Source organism: Cnephaeus nilssonii (genome assembly GCF_951640355.1).
Source record: "Cnephaeus nilssonii genome assembly, chromosome: 18".
Taxonomy (NCBI): domain Eukaryota; kingdom Metazoa; phylum Chordata; class Mammalia; order Chiroptera; family Vespertilionidae; genus Cnephaeus; species Cnephaeus nilssonii.
Window position 1 is genome coordinate 45,527,136 of NC_137089.1, and position 18,278 is coordinate 45,545,413.

The 18,278-nt window shown below is 46.0% G+C and overlaps 3 protein-coding genes across 18 annotated transcripts in view; 1 reads left to right on the top strand and 2 right to left on the bottom strand.

Moving 5' to 3' along the window:
- The window catches only part of TATDN1 (TatD DNase domain containing 1), a 32,261-nt gene extending 24,369 nt beyond the window's left edge, over positions 1–7,892 (bottom strand). For 3 of the 7 annotated variants that reach the window (XR_013814913.1, XM_079795874.1, XM_079795872.1), the window contains exons 1-2: positions 7,519–7,758; positions 1,162–1,227 (exon numbers count right to left, since the gene is read on the bottom strand). Coding sequence is in view for 3 of the 7 variants with exons in the window: in XM_079795874.1 (XP_079652000.1) it covers positions 1,162–1,227; positions 7,519–7,597 (145 nt within the window). In the remaining 4 variants the exon portion in view is untranslated. The other 4 variants (XM_079795873.1, XM_079795876.1, XM_079795877.1 and 1 more) reach the window with 4 other exon arrangements.
- NDUFB9 (NADH:ubiquinone oxidoreductase subunit B9) lies at positions 7,869–12,060 on the top strand. Its single transcript, XM_079795883.1, has 4 exons — positions 7,869–8,027; positions 8,907–9,099; positions 9,623–9,736; positions 11,823–12,060. The coding sequence occupies exons 1-4, from the start codon at positions 7,927–7,929 to the stop codon at positions 11,952–11,954; spliced, it is 540 nt and encodes a 179-aa protein (XP_079652009.1). The 5' UTR covers positions 7,869–7,926; the 3' UTR covers positions 11,955–12,060.
- Positions 12,061–12,816: 756 nt separating this feature from the next.
- The window catches only part of MTSS1 (MTSS I-BAR domain containing 1), a 144,596-nt gene continuing 139,134 nt past the window's right edge, over positions 12,817–18,278 (bottom strand). For 2 of the 10 annotated variants that reach the window (XM_079796143.1, XM_079796146.1), the window contains 3 exons: positions 17,738–17,911; positions 17,218–17,380; positions 12,817–16,028 (listed from right to left, as the gene is read on the bottom strand). In XM_079796143.1, the coding sequence (XP_079652269.1) occupies positions 15,268–16,028; positions 17,218–17,380; positions 17,738–17,911 (1,098 nt within the window). In that variant the 3' untranslated portion in view covers positions 12,817–15,267. The remainder of the gene's footprint in view (positions 16,029–17,217; positions 17,381–17,737; positions 17,912–18,278) is intronic. The other 8 variants (XM_079796137.1, XM_079796145.1, XM_079796142.1 and 5 more) reach the window with 7 other exon arrangements.

Genomic DNA, 18,278 nt, shown 5'->3' on the forward strand with positions numbered 1-18,278 from the left:
TAATTTATTCAGTTTTCTAACTATACTATGTAAGTAACATCATCTAAACTTCTAAATGAAGTAGGAAAATTAAGTTTTGAGGTAAGGTTAAGGAAAGCTAACCTTTATCTTTCTTTGTTCAAGTGACATCTACATTTCCTATATTTAAATCTTTCCCTTAGTATCAAGTGAGATTAACTTCTGACTGAGCAGGTGAAATGTGCAATTCCATACCATCCAGACCCACAAAACCAAATTTTCCTATTTGTACTTACATAATGACAAATATAGTAATTTTCTGAGGCAATACACACAGGCTAGTTTATTGGAGAAATTAAAAAACTTGTCACCATCATTTCCTGCTTAGTCATGTAGCTGACATAATAAGCTTTTTAAAAATGTAACTGATGTGACAAAACCGGTTTGGCTCAGTGGATAGAGCGTCGGCCTGCGGACTGAAAGGTCCCAGGTTCGATTCTGGTCAAGGACATGTACCTTGGTTGTGGGCACATCCCCAGTGGGGGTGTGCAAGAGGCAGCTGATCGATGTTTCTCTCTCATCGATGTTTCTAACTCTCTATCCCTCTCTCTTCCTCTCTGTAAAAAATCAGTAAAATATATTTTTTTTAAAAATGTAACCGATGTGATAAATAGAATGTTTTTGGCTAAGCTTTCCATCAATCTTGGAGGTACTACTCTTCCCACCTATACTGCAGATGTGTAGGATCTAGCAGGACTGGGCTGGAAAGGGGGAGAGGCAAGACAGGAGGAGGACTGCATTCCCTAAACCACATTCCCACTTAGTCACCCCACTGAAATGTTTTAGGAAAACCAGACATTATACTGATGTTCAACTGGACATTATTTTTAAATTATGTGCCCTTACTGTTCGATTGCCTGAAAGACTGAACAATTACTGTTTGGCTTTTGACAAGTTCCATATTTGAAATTATAAACTTCTTCAGATAAGGGCCTGATTCACTGTTAAACAGGTGCATTATAAGTGTTCACTATCACAGTTTATCAGTGTAGCTTATAGGTGTTTCACTTTGTTTACAGTTTATCCAAGATGCATAGTAAGTCTAAGATTTCAGTTGTAAGAGTGTATTATGCTTTTCTAGGTCTCCTTGAGGCAGACTATTTATCTTCATAGAGAAACTGTTTACCTCAATAAAACATTTACCTTGATGCTTTTGAATCCCCCTATAAATTCCTCTGAATACAGGATCTGTCAAGTTGATACCAATATCTGTGGAAAGCAAAAGAAAAATAAATGATTAATAATGAAGAGCCTCTATGTGAAACCTTTTGTTTAAATAAAAGCTCATACTTTTCATCCTCACATTCATTCACTTCAACAAAACCTGAGTGCCTGCAGCTTGTCAGTCACCGTGTCACTGTACTGGACACCTGGGCTACAAAGATGAGGGAGAGAGAATGCCTGCTGTCAAGAAACTGGGAATTGGGAAGGCAGACCCAGCGGCAGACAGTAAGAAACACGGCAAGTAGACACTGGTACTGTGGGACACAGAAGAGGAGCACCTGACCCAGTCTGGGAGCTGGCCCAGAGGCTTCCAGAAGAAGGGGTCCCTGAACTGAATCTTGAAGGCTGAGTGAGAGTTACCCAGTAGAAGAGGGGAAACTGCAGAAAAGAGGAAGCAAATTCACTGAGGATGCCCAGATCACAGGAGCAGAGCTTCTGGGGTGTGAAATAGCACTATGATTATGGAGAACTACAGGCCATTCTAGCTGCAGGAAAAAAGTGTAGGGAAGGAGTGACCAGAAAGGGCCAGACTCAGCTACTAGACACTTGTCTTTAAAGTATCAGATGCAGCAAGAAGCACTGATGGCTTTTAAGCAAAGGAGTAAGATTTGCATTCTGGACATCTCATTCTGGAGTCTTTGTGGAGGGAAGGATTTGAAGGGAGCAAGGAGTCAGGATAGCTGCTTGAAATAGGCAAGAGCTCACATTTACCATGAAGAGGACCTGGATTAGGGTAATGCAAGTACAGATGCAGAAAGAAGAGTAAATTGTTTATTTCCTTTACTCGTCAAATATTTATGAAGACCAACTCTGTGCCAAATAGCATGGTAAGGGGTTAGGGAACACAGAAATGAGTAAGGCCCAATACTCGGTCCCACCCTCCAGAAATTTATATGGGAACTACAAATATAATTGTGATATAATAAACTACACTTTAAGCAACAGAAGGCAAGAAATGTTTATCTTCATTGCTGTCGCTAGAACCTAGCACAATGGTTGTGTGAAAATAATATAAATGGAGCCACTTCAAAATGGAGTCAGAGCAGCCACCCAGAGCAATTGCCTTGCACATCTTACTCCTCAAACTTTGGAATGTTTAAACTGGACAAAATAACTTTTGGGCTGGGCCAAACAATGGCATATTCCAATTAACTGATTACAAAGTTAACAGGAAAGCAGAAATCCTGATAATTCTTTAGAATTAGTACCACCATGTGTAGCTAAAGAATAACTTACTTGCGCCTATAGAAATTCCCTCCTTAGCTCATTAACACAAACAGAAATTCCTTTCTTCTATCCCCTTACCTTTCTCACAATTATCCCTTGCCTTCACCCCGTAATTGTAAAACTATTTAGGTTTCTGCCTGAATCAGTGTTTCCCAGAGTGCAATTCTTTTTTAACTCAAATAAGTGCTTGCTGCCTCTCATCTTGGCTTTTTTTTCTCTCTTTCTTTTCATCTTGGCTTTTCACTTAAACAGCACCTTGTCAGCATAGGAGCACAAAAGGGAGGCGTAACAGCTCTGGCAGTGTAATGAGAAAAGCTTCACAAAAGAGGTCCTCTTGAAGCTAGAACTAATGGGAAGGGCATTCTGCACACAGGTGTGTGTAGGTATAAGCCTGGAAGAAATTCACTGAGCCTGTAGTGTCCTCAATGCAGAGCGATTTTGCAGCATGTCTCTTCTCCGAACTCCCCCAGCCCATAGCATTTAGCAATGTCTATATTCATTTCTAGTTGCCACAAACGGGAAAGTGCTGCTAGCATCTAGGCTTCAGGCCAGGGATGCTGCTAAATATCCTACAAGGCAGACAACAAATACTTATCCGATCCAAACTATCAAGTGCTATTCTTGATAAATCCTGCTGCAGAGTACAAGAGACAAGGGGAAGAATAGGACATGAAGTCAGGTTGTGATGGCTATGGCCAATAACAATGTCACCTTATTTAAAATACATACCCTTGAGCTTTTAGCACTGGGACAATCTCCAAGTTTGTGGAGAGACAGCTGCCCATCAATAGACCTCTACACATTTTTGCTGAGTTCCAGCTTCTCTTTAGTATATTTTCACTCTGCTTCTGCCAAGCTGACCCTCAGTGTGCTCTGCTGCTTCAACATTAAAACAGACCTTGCAAGATGGAAGGGAGTCTGGGTAATTCAAGAGACATGGAGAGAGTATTCCACAAGAGAAAAGCACAATGCAGAAAACTTCAAAGATATGCAAAAGCATTTATGTCAGTGGAGGGTGGGAGATGAATTCACAACAGGTACTATTAAAAGACTGTTAACACACAAATATCGAATATTATAAAACACAAATTCATTGAGGATGCCCAGATCACAGAAATCAGCACCTATTTTCTTTCCATAAGGATAGGAAATAAGATAGGGAAGGGGCGGAGTGGGAAAGGAACCCTGGGAAGAGGAGAGGCCTTTCTGCCTAGAACGATCCTTCACAGGAGTCAGTCTAGTCGTTCTCCAGACGGTCATCAAGAGCACGGAGCCCATCTGCATCTTAGGCCATTTCCCCTTTGTGCAGCAAAGAAATCAGAATTTGTCCAAAGCAATCTTTTCCCAGAAACGAAGTGAAAAACAAATGAAACCCAAACCAAGCAAATTTAACAAGTATACTTTCTGATACTAATTTTAAAAGTGGATTAAAGATTAGCTTGGAGGCTCAATTATGAAGCCTTTCCAATTTCCAACTCCTTATCTCAACCCTAATAGGATGGATGCTAAATCCTTTTTCAATGCTTACACTGAGGCCAATTCCAGGTGATCCCATTTCCCCCTACACCCACCTCTTCCCAATAGGAGTCTTTCAGGCCCTAAGTCTCAGCATACTTCAAAGATCTACATTCAGCTTTGGACCCAAGTGAGCATTGGGCTGTAGGGATATACTGCACAGCCACCAGTTTCTTCCCTTCTCTGCAAGAATCTCCTGTGAGCCCTACCTGTTTTGGCTCAGTGGATAGAGCGTCAGCCTGCGGAATGAATGGTCCCTGGTTCGATTCCGGTCAAGGGCACATGCCCAGGTTGCGGGCTCAGTCCCCAGTTGGGGGTGTGCAGGAGGCAGCCGATAGATGAGTCTCTCTCATCATTGATGTTTCTATCTCTCCCTCTCCCTTCCTCTCTGAAATATATATATATATATACATACATACATATATATATATATATATATATATATATATATATATATATATATAAAATCTCTTGACTTATAGCCCCAAGCTTTTTTCTTTCTGACATATGGTTTGTCTGAGGTGTATTCCTCAGCCTGTAATTAAAGCTGCTTTCTATGCTTTGATGAATAGGCTCCACTACCTTAGTTAAGTTTGATGAATGCGTTCAAAACATGCCACCCCAAAATATGCAGCTTTGGCATATGGGGTTTTTTGAGCTGAAGGCACTTGAGAAATAGCAGGTGCGGGAAAGTTTCTCTCATCTCCCCCTTTCCAGCTAAAAGGAGGTCATAAAATTTCCCATAAGAAAGGTGCCCTTCCTATACCAGGAAGAGGACATTCTTACCACCAGAGACTGAAAGTCAAAGTCATAATGTATCTATACAAACAAACCCAAAATAACCCTTATCTTCTATTAGCTTCCCCTTATATTTCCTGGTCACTGTTCCACAATTTAAGTCCCTCTGTCTCACCACATCCTCACTTAAGCTTTTGGGCCTAATAGCTTCTTTGGGTCTTCATTTTCCATTTGAAGACTCCCATATATACGAAAAAATAAAATTTGTATGCTTTTCTCCTATTAATCTGTCTTATGTGTGTTTAATTCTCAGGCCCAGACACTGAACCTAAGAGGGTAGGAGGAAGTATTTCCTCCCCTACAGAGGCAAATACCTTCTTTTTCTGATTCACTTTTGTTTCCTATAAGAAGTTCTCCTTGATAGTGGATGGCCTCTGTGCCTCCCACTCTCCACCCACCTACTCACCCTATTCACCAGCAAACAAGCACCTGCAGGGTGATTAAGATAATTAACAAGTCGCCCTGGCCAGGTAGCTCAGTTGGTTAGAGCATCCTCCCAATTCACCAAGGTTGCGGGTTTGATCCCAGGTCAGGGCACATACAAGAATCAACCAATGAAAGCATAAATAAGTGGAGCAACAAATCCATACCTTCCCTATCTCTCTCTCCCCCTTCCTTTTTGTATCTAAAAATCAATCAATAACTAAAGCCCTGGCCGGTGTGGCTAAGTTGGTTGCTAGTTCGATTCCCAGTCAGGGCACATGCTAGGGTTTCGGGCATGCAGGAAGCAGCTGATCGATGTTTGGCTCTCACAGTGATGTTCCTCTCTCCCCCTCTCCTTTTCTCTCCCTCTAAAAATCAATTTTAATTAATTAATTTGTTTATTTTAAACATATTTTTATTGATTTCAGAGAGTAAGAGAGAAGAAGAGAGAGAATCACTGGCTGGCTGCCTCCCACACACTCCCTACTGGACATGTGTTCTGACCAGGAATGGAATATAGGTCGACACCCAACCACTGAGCCACACCCGCAGGGCAATAAAAATTATTTAAAACAATAGAATCAATCAATAAAAATTAAAAATAATTAACAAGTCAATATAAAGGGAACCACAGAATGTTCAAAATTATCATCTGAAAGTATTCAATGTCCAAGAAAGTTCCAAGAAATACGATACAATGCAGGAACTGTAGTTAAGGAAAGAATGGGCTTTGGAGTCAGAAATCTGGCATTAGGACTAATTAGCAGAACGACTGTGGGTAAATCAGCAGGCCTGAGCCCGTTTCCGCACTAGTAAGGTAGGCATAACATTTCTCCTTTCAAGGACGAAATGTGGCTAAATTTGGAAAATGAATGTGAAAGCATTTTACAAGCTGAAAGCCTTATAAAACGTAACTGTTATTATTATTACTGAACACAGTACAAATTCTGTAACATGCCAACAACAAATGGAATTTCAGTCAACATTACCTATTCAGGCATACCTCATTTTATTGCGCTTCACAGATGTTGTGTGTTTTACAAATGAAAGGCAAGACCCTCCACCAGAAAATGATTGACTCGCTTTACTGTGGTGGTCTGGAACCGAACCCACAATAGCCTCTAGGGCAGTGGTCGGCAAACCATGCGGCTCTTTGGCCCCTTCAGTGTGGCTCTTCCACAAAATTAGGAGTACCCTAATTAAGTTAATAACAATGTACCTACCTATATAGTTTAAGTTTAAAAAGTTTGGCTCTCAAAAGAAATTTCAATCGTTGTACTGTTGATATTTGACTCTGTTGACTAATGAGTTTGCCGACCTCTGCTCCAGGGCTTTGCCTGTACTGTCATCCCACCTTAAGTGATTAACCTCCCAATCCAAGACTGCATCATTAAGTTGCCAGATGTAAGTTAATCTGTTTATACTCAGACTCATGCTGCAACCACAGAAAAAGGGGAAAAAAACAGTCAAAATGCTATTTAACTTGGTCAAAATCTTTTAAATTGAAAAGTTCCTATCAGAAGTATGTCTGGTATCGATAAACTAAAAAAAAAAAAAAAAAGTAAAGAAATACTATATGAAAATCAATTTCTATCCAGCTCCAGCCAAAGATAATAAACATCTTGAAAAACTAAGAAAGTGAGAGATAGGAGTGAGATAGAATGACCGGAATTTAATAAAGGCAAAGTGAAAAAATGACTACTTCTGATTTGAGGAGGGAGGGCAATTGAGGGACTCATATGTTTAGTAGCATGTCACCTTATACGGATCAGTAATGTTTCTTTTCCATTTCTTTCTTTAGCTAGCTTTAAAAGCAGTACCAGGTTTACTGTTAAAAATTACTCCCAGTATTAATGAGTTTTATTTCCCAAAACAAAATAAGGGGGGGGGGGGGGGGGAAGAGTTTGCAACCCAAAGAAAACCACATTTCCTCACTGTGTAGGCTCAGCGAATCATGTCTTATCACTGTCCCCTATAATCTAGGGATGCAAAGGGACAGCCAAATAGGGCCTTTTAAAACTGTTTTAGACTTGCTTTGCCTTTAGATATAACTCCACGCTCACAGGAAATACAGAACATTAGAGAACAAGCTAGACACCACCACGTACCAAACAGACAAGTCCACAAGACAACTAGCCAAGAAGCTCCGCTCTACACACCGGAAAACTAAGCTCAGGCGGACACCGGAGTCCCGATCCTACGCCCGCCCTGTCCCGCGGGGTTTCCTAAGTGCCCGGTAGTAAACATTCCTACCCACCGAGAGGGGAAGCGGTGGCAGGTGCACGTGGGAAGGAGGAGACTACCGTGACTCGCCTGTTTTGTTTCTCAGTAGTTTGTGCTTCCTTGTTTTCTTTTTGTTGACTACGCACCCGTTATCAGGAGCACAAACCATAACCGCACCACGCGAGGCCTCTCACGAACAAGCGCCCCCTGAAGCCAGCACCTACACCGAGAAGCAGACAGGACCGGCGCCCAGAAGCCCCGGGCGCCCCGGCCACTTCCAGGAAAGCCAGAGCTCACCCTGGGCCCGGGGGCCGCAGCGAGGAAAACCCATTTCTTACCCACGAACTTGTAGCGACTCATGACCGCAGCGCCGGGCTCTCCTGGGCGGAAGCGGAAGTGGCTGCGGTCGCCCCGCCCTTCCGGCCTCCTCCCCGCCCCCTAGCCTCTGGGCTTCCGTTTCCGGGGAGCCCCCGCGGCCGCTAAAGGTGAGCGGCCGTCATGGCGTTCTCGGCGCCGGGGGCCTACCTGACGCACCAGCAGAAGGTGCTGCGGCTTTATAAGCGGGCGCTACGCCACCTGGAGTCCTTCTGCATCCACAGGTGGGAGACGGGGGACGGGGGGCCCAGGGCGCGGGGGGTTGGCTCTGGGGAAGCCTACGGAGGCCGGGAGTCCCCAGGGAACCGGACGTCTCAAGGACTTCGGGGACGGAGTGGGAAGGCGGCCCCTCGGCCCGCAGGCCCGGGATCGAGGCCCCACATCGTCGCCCCTGGGCTTCGAGACCTGGAAGAGTTGCTTCTGTGGCCCGGGCCTCAGTTTTCTGTTAAGGACGCAGCATTCAGCAGGGAGGGTTGCAGACGGTTCGGTGAAATAAAGGAAAGGGCCCAAAACTGCAGTTGTCGCGCCTCCAGCGCTCGCTGAATAATAGCTGTCTGTATGACCTCGTTCCTAATATTAATATGTGCATTATTAATAATATTGTGTGCATTATTTTCTTAGGTCTACACTACAACGCTGAGAGTTAGGGACTATTTAGCCTTATTTTGCAGATGAGGAACTAGAGACAGAGAGAGTAACTTGCTCAAAGTATTATAGCCGGGAAGTGGCCCGGCCAGGATTAAAACTCAGGTGTCTAAGTCCAAAGCATCTCATTCTCCCAGCTTCCCATGAGCTTTCCTCCTTTTAGCTTCATCCAGCCCTTTACTGCCTCCACACCCCATATACTTCTTCACCTCCCACGCAGTTTCTTCTTTCCTCTATCCATCTGAGACTAGTCTTAGAACAGTCTTGAAACATAGATTATTTTCGTGGCCCAGGTGCAGTACAAGGTGAGGTGACAACCCAAATGTGCCTCCACTCCCTTATCAGAATCCTAAAACCTCATCCCGGGAGAAGAACTTCTGGGGAAAACCTCAAAACATTGGAAAAGGTCTGGATGAGTAGATAACATGTCTAATCTCCCCAAATCCTTTTGGTTTAAGGGACAAATACCGGTACTTTGCTTGTTTGATGAGAGCTCAGTTTGACGAACATAAGAATGAAAAGGATATGGTGAAGGCCACCCGGCTGCTGAGGGAGGCGGAGGAAGAATTCTGGCAAAATCAGCATCCTCAGCCATACATCTTCCCTGACTCTCCTGGGGGCACCTCCTATGAGAGATACGAGTGTTACAAGGTGGGTGAGGACAGCACGCGACCGACTGCCTCCTGAGAGGTGGCCTCTGCTCCTCCTGTTCCAAAGTTACCCTTTTAGGGGCAGCTAGATTTCCTTCCAGGTGACATTAAGACTTTTCTTTCCAAATTCAACTTGTGGTATCTTTTTGGCAAAGCAGAATGCTACTTAGTAAATAACTCATTTTTGGACATTAAGGTAAACCGTTCTGGATTGGTGGTTAGAATTTCTGAGAAATTCTAGATAATACTTCCAAAGAACATAAACCCACTGGATATTTAGAAGACACGGGTAGGGAAGGAATGATGTCAGTTCTGTCTGAACGGACCGTGCTATTTTTCAACCCCAGGCTGCTTTACTCAAAGGCATTCTCCCTGCTTATCTTCTGCTGCTCGGTGCATGGTGTCAAACCGTCTGACACGCAGTGGAATAAAAATGCACCTTGAGTTCTGTCTGTTGTGCAGGACCTGTCAGTGGCATGTAAATGTATCTTGTGTAATGACGCCATGATTTCCTCTCCTGACAGGTTCCTGAGTGGTGCCTAGATGACTGGCATCCTTCTGAGAAGGCAATGTATCCTGATTACTTTGCCAAGAGAGAGCAATGGAAGAAACTGCGGAGGGAAAGCTGGGAGCGAGAGGTGAGTCTTACCTGCATTTTACCATGTGGCTTGGCCCACGTGGTCAACACCCGGAAGGAGCTCAGGTTTTGTCCCACTGAGGAGGTCTGGAGTCCAGTTATGACAGTTACTCTGGCCCCTTGCTTCAGCTGAGATATACATTTCTCAGTGAAATGTGACACACCCATCTTCCAAATCGGTTACACTGTGTTCCCTTTTGGGTTTTCTGGTCTCTAATGTTGCTTTTCCCCTTCTCCTTAATCCTTTGCCTTTCCTTCTTGCTATGCCCTGTTATCTCTTAACCTTACTCCCCAGCAGTGCCTTAGACACTTTTGATGCCTGCTGCACATTTTTCAAAGCTTAATCTTGCTGTGGTGTGAAAGATGTATTGGAGAGGGTAAGGTGATGAGTGGAGAGACCAATTTGAGGTTATTGCAGTTTATTCAAAAGATTATGGCAGCCAGCACTAAGGTGCATGCAATGAATGTGAGGGAAGTAGATTCAGGAGATAGTTGGAGGGATATAGAGATAGATTGGATGTGGGGGGTGGACAGTGAGGATCATGAATGGTTTCCAGGTTATAAACTTTAACATCTGGAGTTTGCTGATGGTGTTTATTGAGATGGGAAAGGTGGGGGGTGAGGGGGAACAATGTGTTAGGCGCCATTCTAGTGCTCAGGTTTAAGTGTGTTAAATTTAAGAATCCTAAGACATTACGTGCAGATGTCAGAAGGTGACTGACTGGATGTAGGAATTTGGATGCCAAAGGAGCTTGAAAGAAACTTGTGAGCTAACAATTGTTTTCAACGTCAGGGAAGTAGATGAGTCTCTACGGAAGACTAGAGAAAAGAAAAGTCGCAGGCGCTCCACTTGTAGAGGTCAGGAGCAGGAGACCGAGGAGCGCCCAGCAAGGCAGGGCGGTCAGGAGGGTGTGCCGCAGGTCCCGGAGAAAGTGTTTCGGGAAGGGCCAGGCCACGCACCTCTGCTGAAAGTTGCTAAAAGGTGAAACAGAGTGGGGACTGGAAATAATGTCAAAGAGTTTGGCTGCAGGAAGGGCATTAGTGGGCGTGACCGGAGCCTTTTCTGGAAGGTTTAGTCACCCTGGCAGTAGTGAGCAGAGAGTGAGGAAGAGAAGACAGGAGGGAGCGAGGGTTCTTGAGAAGTTTTGCTGAGAATAGTAATGAGACCACAGGATTATTTTCTAAGATGAGAAATAATGGTGCGTAATTTGGAAGGAGGGAGAAGTCAATAATGTTGATGAGGGATGGAAAGGTGGAGGGAGTTTCGGGAAGAGGCGTGGGATCCGAGCATGCAGGGAGGCCTCTGTCTCTGCGTTTGGGGACGGGAGGTGTGGTGATTCAGGGAGAGCAGGAGGTCCACACTGCAGTTGACCACTGTAACCTCCTCTCCACACAAACCTTCCTCCTTTTGCTGTTGTCTCTGCCGCATTATTAAACAGCACCTGTGCTGGGGGCTCAGCTTAACCACCTTCCAGAATGGAGTTTCTGGAGGAGCTTCATAAAGTCACTGATCTGGAAAGGGGTCTCTGGGTTTCCTCTGTTAGGGCCGTGGTAGTCTCGGAGATCCCTGGAACTGGGGTAGTTGGTCAATGTCAGGCAGAACTGAGCATATTTTCCATGTGGTTTTGTTGCTTGTCCTGGTTGCTATTGGGAGAGAGGGGCTTTAAAATTAACATCCCTAATATATATGAATTGCGATTTTTTTTGAGATTTCTTAATGGTGATTTTGGGGAACACTTAGCTGAGACACAGAAATCAACTTTTGTTGGGGGAGGGATTAGAGTTTAGGTGGGGAGACCATAATCAGGGGAATTGAAGTAGTAGTTGTCATGGTTTGGGTTAATGAATAAGGCGGGGTGGGAGAGTTTTTCTCAGCTTTGCTGTTTTAAGAATGGGAAAAGCTTTGAGGACGCCTTTTCTGAGTTAAAGTGTGGCTATCAAATAACGCAGGTGTGAACTAACAACACTTCAGGAGTGAGGATCAGATAGCGTGTGATGTGACAGCAGAACAAAGGTGACACTAACTGTGCAGCCGGGACGGTCAGTTCAGCTCCTTTTCTAACTGGTCCTTCCTTGACCCCTTCCAGGTTAAGCAGCTGCAGGCGGAAACCCCCGTTGGTGGTCCCTTCACTGAAGCTTTGCCCCCTGCCCGAAAGGAAGGTGATTTGCCCCCACTGTGGTGGCATATTGTGACCAGGCCCCGGGAGCGGCCCACATAGAGACAGAGAGGAAGACACACCACCAGTCCTGCTTGCAAGTGAAGTAAATTACAGAAAATATGCACACTTGCCCTAATAAAAGTAACAAGGTATGCCTGATGTGTTGTTCTGTGTGAGGAGGCGACTGCCACTGTCTTACCGGCTCCATAGCCTTTGTGCATAGAAAGAAAAGTATGTGACAAGCCGTCAGTCAGATGGTTCTTTTCTTCCCCATAAGTCACACTGATAGCACATGTTGTCAATAAGGGACAACTGTAGCAGAACCAGGTACAGGATTTACTCTGAAGATTGAATTGAAGAGACTAGTTGAAGCCTTAATTAGCACTCATGTCTGGAAGGAATGGAGGCTGAGAGAAGGTATGTTAATATTAAGGACTTAGCTACCGTCTTGGATTCTACTGATGGAATTTGTTTTGATTAAACAACTTTCTCTAAGCAGCACACATTCAACAAATAAACCTGGGGTCTCGGGGTGGAAGTTTGATGGGTAGGGTTAAAGCGTCCAATTGGGGATGAAACTCAACTTGTTTTGGAGGCAGTTTTCCAGCTTTGCTTCCTCTACTGTAGCTTGGATTGCCTGCAGACTCAAAGGTAAGGGTACAGCAAAACTCGATAACCATTTGAAGAGGTTTCTTTAAACGGTAAAGCCAGCCATGGCCGGTGGTGCTCACTGGTTAGATCATGGGCCTGTGCACTGAAGGGTCAAGGGTTCGATCCCCAGTCAAGAGCAGGTACCTAGGTTTCGAGTTTGGCCCCCAGCCCCCCCCCCCCCCCCCCATCTCCAATCGGGGTGCATGCAGGAGGCAACCAGGCGATGTGTCTGTCTCTGTCTCTCTCCCCCTCTCCCTCCCTCCCTCCCTTCCACACTCTGAAAAAGCAATGGAAAAAATAACCTTAGGTGAGGATTCACGAAAATAAAAGGTAAATCCATTCTAAGAACAATCAACTGAACTCAGCTACCTTTCATTCTTGACAACTCATTGGAACTGCATTCAAATAATTAGTTCAGGAAACTTCTGTCCTTAGGGCTCAAAATCATCACAAAAATCATGTGTTGTCAGTTTTCTAAGTAAGCTAAGTCTGAGTCTCAGTGCATCTTCTAACATTTGACGAAGACCAACTGAATTTTAATAAGATTTGAAATACAGGACTTTTTTTTTTTCTAGTGGTTCTTTATTTATAATGTAGGCTGAAGCAATTGTTACAAGATAGAAGGGAAACACATTACACAATTGTTATTTATACAAGTTTAGAACAAAAAACTGCACAGCGAGAGGTCAACTCTCAGTACAAACTAGCAACTAAACCACAATAATTTACCTTTGGAAACGATTTCTCTATTTGTGGCTGTGACACTGCTTTTACAATATGCAAAAACACAAACAGGACTACCCAGGGTGTTTTGTCACGTTCTTTCTACAGTAAGTTTGGCAACATTTTATATTAAATTTCTTCAGATTATACTAACGTTTAAAAACTAAACAAGTGAAAAGCTGTACCAAGGTACAGTTACATCCATTTATTTCAAAGATTTAAAATACCACTCTTATCTATTGTAATTACCTTGCAGTGATTTCTGCTTTTGCAAAAACCATCTCAAGCATCATATGCACAATGCATCAGCTACTTTTTAGTCATTGAGATTGGTGGGCTAAACCACAGGCACTACTGTTGCTTATATTCTGTAAAAGGAGCTTGTTTTTCAAAGAAAAAAAAGCTTAAATAGTTTCTAATAATCATGCCTTTGCTTTAAAGCCATAACATAAAATGTCCTTGAGCAATCACAGCAGTGTTAAATGTTAATATATAGAATTAATGACTATACAGGTACGTTACTCTCACATCCAATGCAGTTATGTGTTAAAGCATAAGATTATGTGATTGAAGATAGGAGCCAACAGGAACCTGCAGGGTCTGTGGGACCCACCAAGCTCCTATCATCCCTTGACAGGTCCGGTCACAGAGGCACTGTCAGCTGACCCCGCTACTAGGAATTACTTTCTTTTTCATGTTTATATTCTCCAAACATGAACCCTCTAAATCTGCAAATCCCTGTTGGCTTTAGGGGATGGGCATTGTAACAAATTTAACTTTCACTTAAAGAAGAAAAGACATAAATCCATTCCAAAAAACATTACCTAAAATACAAAAAGAGGGACAGTCTAGTGGTCAGATTCCGAGTGACAATAAATAAATCCTCCTCTCTTGTTTAGTATGAAGCCAATTAAGAAAAACAAGCCCCCGGATTGGTAAACACATTGGCAAGTTGCTGGATGCTAAGCTGGTTACTCTTGTTAAATCCGCTCAAAGTTTTTTCAAAATATTTGGGCTTTTCAATGCACCCAGCCTGCTGGGCACAGTTAAGTAAAAGGCATTTGCTTTATCTAAGAATTCCCTGCTATCATGTTTAAATGTTTTCACATTTTTGAAACTGCCTTACCCTTTTGGATGCATCTGGATTCGATGAAAGTGGGTATAACAGACGAACTAAGTGGGGGATAAATTCTATGTCTACCCGGTGGTGGCAGCATGCACAGGATTGGAGGTGGGTGCTGTGTGCAGTCAAGAGGAATCGTGGGAGAAAGGAAGTCCTTAAACACCTTACAGAAACAAACACTGCAATCCAGTATGGCTTATTCGGATGCATTAACCATGAAGCTACTAGAAATTCAACCTACGAGGCTACTCTTAAATGTGACAGGTCGGCTATGTTGACAGTGCCCCTCCCATGGCCCTCCCCCCAATCCCAACAGTCTACCCTCCAGATTCACTTCACTCCGAATAGTGCTCATCTGCTTTGCTCATTCAGAACATCGTGTATTTAAATGAAGAGTTTACCTCTTACCTTTTTGTTTGTACATTAAAATAACTTGAATTTGCTTCTAAGCCAGACTTCTACAATGCATCTACAAAAGCTTGCAGGAAAAAAGAAAAGAACAAGATCCCCCTATTTTCTGAAATTAACTACTTCGTGGTTCCCCTGCCCTGAGCCCTCCCCCCTTACGCATTTAAAATTTTACAAAGACTTATAAAAAAGGTAAGTGGAATTTGGCACCTTCAGAAAAATCAAAAGGGAAACTAATTTTAAATGTGCAGAAAGAAAATTGTCAATATTTACAAATTAAAAGATCAAGGTTATGTCAGTTACATATGTTGCTTTTAATTCTTATCTAAAGGTGTCGAGTACTTTCAAAAGAGCTGTATTTTGAGTTGCCTACAAAATCTTTTGTTTGATTATAGATTGGAATGGATAAGACAAATTAGGTTTTATTAATTCAACAGTTCATTCCCCACTGGCAGCATTTCCGTGAGCCTAAGAGAAGCGAGGGGCCGAGCGGTCATTGGTCATGGTCTTCTTCAGCTTCACGCCCCTTCGGATGGCGTTCAGCATGTCTTCTCCTTGCGGGGCCTCCCTGGGGCTCAGGTCTGCGGGCTCACTCCCTGGAGCCCGGCCCGGGGAGGCAGTGGCACTGGAGGGATCCCTCTCCTGGTCTTCGGCCTCGCTCTCTGGGATCGCCTGTCTGTGCTCCTCGGGGACACTTGGCTTCGGGCCTGGAAGGGGAGGGTTGACGGAGGCTTGACCGCTCCACAGTGAGGACGGCATGCTGGTGACCCCCTGGGGGCCCTCCCCCACAGATGGCGACTCGGGGCTGTGCTCACCCCGCTCCTCTGGCCCATCCGGAGGGGCTGGCAACACCCCAGGGAGGTCTGGGACGGTTGGGGTCTTCACAGGGATCACGGGTGTCTTGATGGGGATGGGCCCAGCTCCGATGGTCCCCCGGCGGACAGAAGGCTTGGTGGAAGGGGTCCGTCGGATGGTTGCAACCCCTGGGGTGACCATGGCAGGTCCGAGGGTGGTGGGGAGGCCAGCAGTTGAGGCCGGGCGCTTGGCTTGGAACATCCGTCGGTAGGACTGGCTGATGTCGCTGTTCCTCGGGATGGTGGAGGATTTGTCAAACTCCTGCTGCTGGTCTGCCTCCTGGTCACCACTTACCGAGAAATAATCGTAATCTGAAACTGATGATAGGATTCGATTAGAAACCTCCAAGGCAGCGGCTTTGCTTTCTGATTCTTCTGTGTTGGGAGAACAAAAGGCACAAGAGGCAAGGTGCTTAGCCACAGTCTCTCCCCAAGCCTCCCCCAGGCTTCTGCGCCGTCCTCAGGCACTGTGGGCATGTAAGAAGCCCTTGGCAGGGACCTTCCTTCTGTTCCCTGGTGTAACCCCGGGCGCCTAGAACAGTGCTGGGCATGGCAGGCAGGCACACACATGTGGTGGAGGTGACAAACGGGAAACGGCCGGGCTGAGGCAAAGCTCCCCGAGCGTCTCTAAGGAACGAGGTGGCGGAGGGAAATCCCCACGCGCTCCAGTCCAGATTGCAACATGAGCCCCAAGCCCTACTCTCCCTCATAATTAACTCATTAGGCGACACCTATGCAGTAGATGGAGGTACTGGCAATGAATCCCTGAAGACAAGGTACACAGTGGGTTCCATCAACGAAGTGTGCTCACCTCCTAAAAAAATGTATCAGAGGGGACAGGAAGCTTACAGATTTCTGAATGGCAACACTATTGCCATTGTGGACCGTATGAATCCAGGTGTGCTGTGTATTACAGGGTATTTACAGCACCTGGCCATCCAGCACCCCCTCCAGTTGTGACAGCCAAAAATGTCACCAGGCATCGCCAATGTCCCTTGGGCAGCAAATCCCTTTGATGGACTGCAAACAGGGTCAACTTCACAGACCCATTCTAGCTGTCAGACTGCCATGCTGCTGGCTTGGGAGTGTCGTGGGGATGGGGCGAGGGAGGCATGGTGGAGAGAGGATTTGGCTGGAACAGATTCAGAGTTTGGGCTTCAGACTCTAACAGACCTTAGGTTCAAACTCTAGCTCTGCTGCTTATTGCGTGAATTTGGGCAAGTTACACGGGCTCAGTTTCCATGTATGTAGAATGGGATAAAAAGACATATATAAGCGATTGAGAACATTAAGTGGGAAAATAAAGTACTGAAACACAAATGATGTTCTCATTAACAACGTCCGTCTGAGTTTCCTTTGAGAACTACCCTGCACCCCGAAGGTGAAAACGAGCTGCAACAGCCAGTCACTGGCAGCGGCCCGCCATGGCCACGGCAGGTCAGCTCTCCCAGGCCCTTCCTTCCAAGATGACCTGTGGTTCACAGGACTCCCCTCCCCCTGCGTCCCCGGGAGAGGGCCTCCCTTTTCCTCACGGCCCTGCCCGGGAAGCCCAGCTGCCTGGTACCTTGGGAGGGAATGGTGTCCTCTGAGCAGCAGGGGGTGGTGGTCTGGGTGCTGTAGCCACTGGAGCACTGCAGCGAGTCCCGGCTGCTCCTCTGGGTGTCTAGCTGGAGGCCCCGCGACAGGGCCAGGGCCAGCTCCTCACAGGCCTCCATCTCCTCGCCAGGCTGCAGGGTGGAGGAAAGAGACAAGCCACAGGGCTGTGACTCCCCTGTCTCATGTCCCCAGGGCCCTTCCGTACCCCTCTCCGAGTGGGGACCAGGTATTAGTCCTCTGCTCCTGGGAACACCACCTGTCTGTGGGCCCAGGGACGAGGAACGTGCTTGCTTGGGCCCTACCCAGGCTCTAGAGATTTCTACAAGTCTGATTCCCACACAGGCTTTTCCCTGGGAGCCTATGAAAACTGGAGAGGGGGGCAGGGGGGGGTCAGCTCCCTCAGCTGCGAGGTCCCTGATGCTGGTCAGCATCTGGCCACCAGCCAGGTCCAGAGGGGCCCACCCACCGATAGAGAACAAAAGCATCACCCTGGTGGCAGCGGACACGGTCATGCTCCGTGGTCTCTGAGCCTCCTCGGCAGCAGCAGACGGGCCACCCGCGGCGGCGGGTCCTCCTCCGCTTGGGTCCTGCTCCCGCTTCTCTTTGCGGCGCTGTAGGGTGTTCACCAGAGGCTGGTCATAAGGCCCTGGCTTGGCCCAGTCCTACGTAGAACAGCGTGGTCAGGTACCAGGGCCTCTGCTTCCAGGGGAGGGCTGCGGACCCTCCAGACAGCTGCCCACACAAGGCATCTGGTCCCCTGGGGGGAAGCTCAGACTGGGACAGGTCAGCAGGCCCCTTCTATTCCCTCCCCTGGCTCTAAAGGGAGTGGAACACCCTTTGGGGACCCCCTGGTCACCTCCCATTTCCTCACATCTGCTCAAAGATTACAAATCCTCAACAATTAGACGAGTGGCCTGTGGGAGACTCCACTAACAGCTACCAGCTGTCTAGGTGTCTGAAGGCACCAGCCAGGGATGGGTCCAGTCCCCAGTGACTTCACTTGAGTGGAGTGGCCACCAGGGGGCGCTG

Coding starts and splice junctions, on each gene's coding strand:
- NDUFB9 (XM_079795883.1), top strand. CDS start 7,927: ATGGCGTTCTCGGCGCCGGGGGCCTACCTGACGCACCAGCAGAAGGTG. Junction 8,028..8,906: donor GAGTCCTTCTGCATCCACAG/GTGGGAGACGGG, acceptor TTTTGGTTTAAG/GGACAAATACCGGTACTTTG. Junction 9,100..9,622: donor AGAGATACGAGTGTTACAAG/GTGGGTGAGGAC, acceptor CTCTCCTGACAG/GTTCCTGAGTGGTGCCTAGA.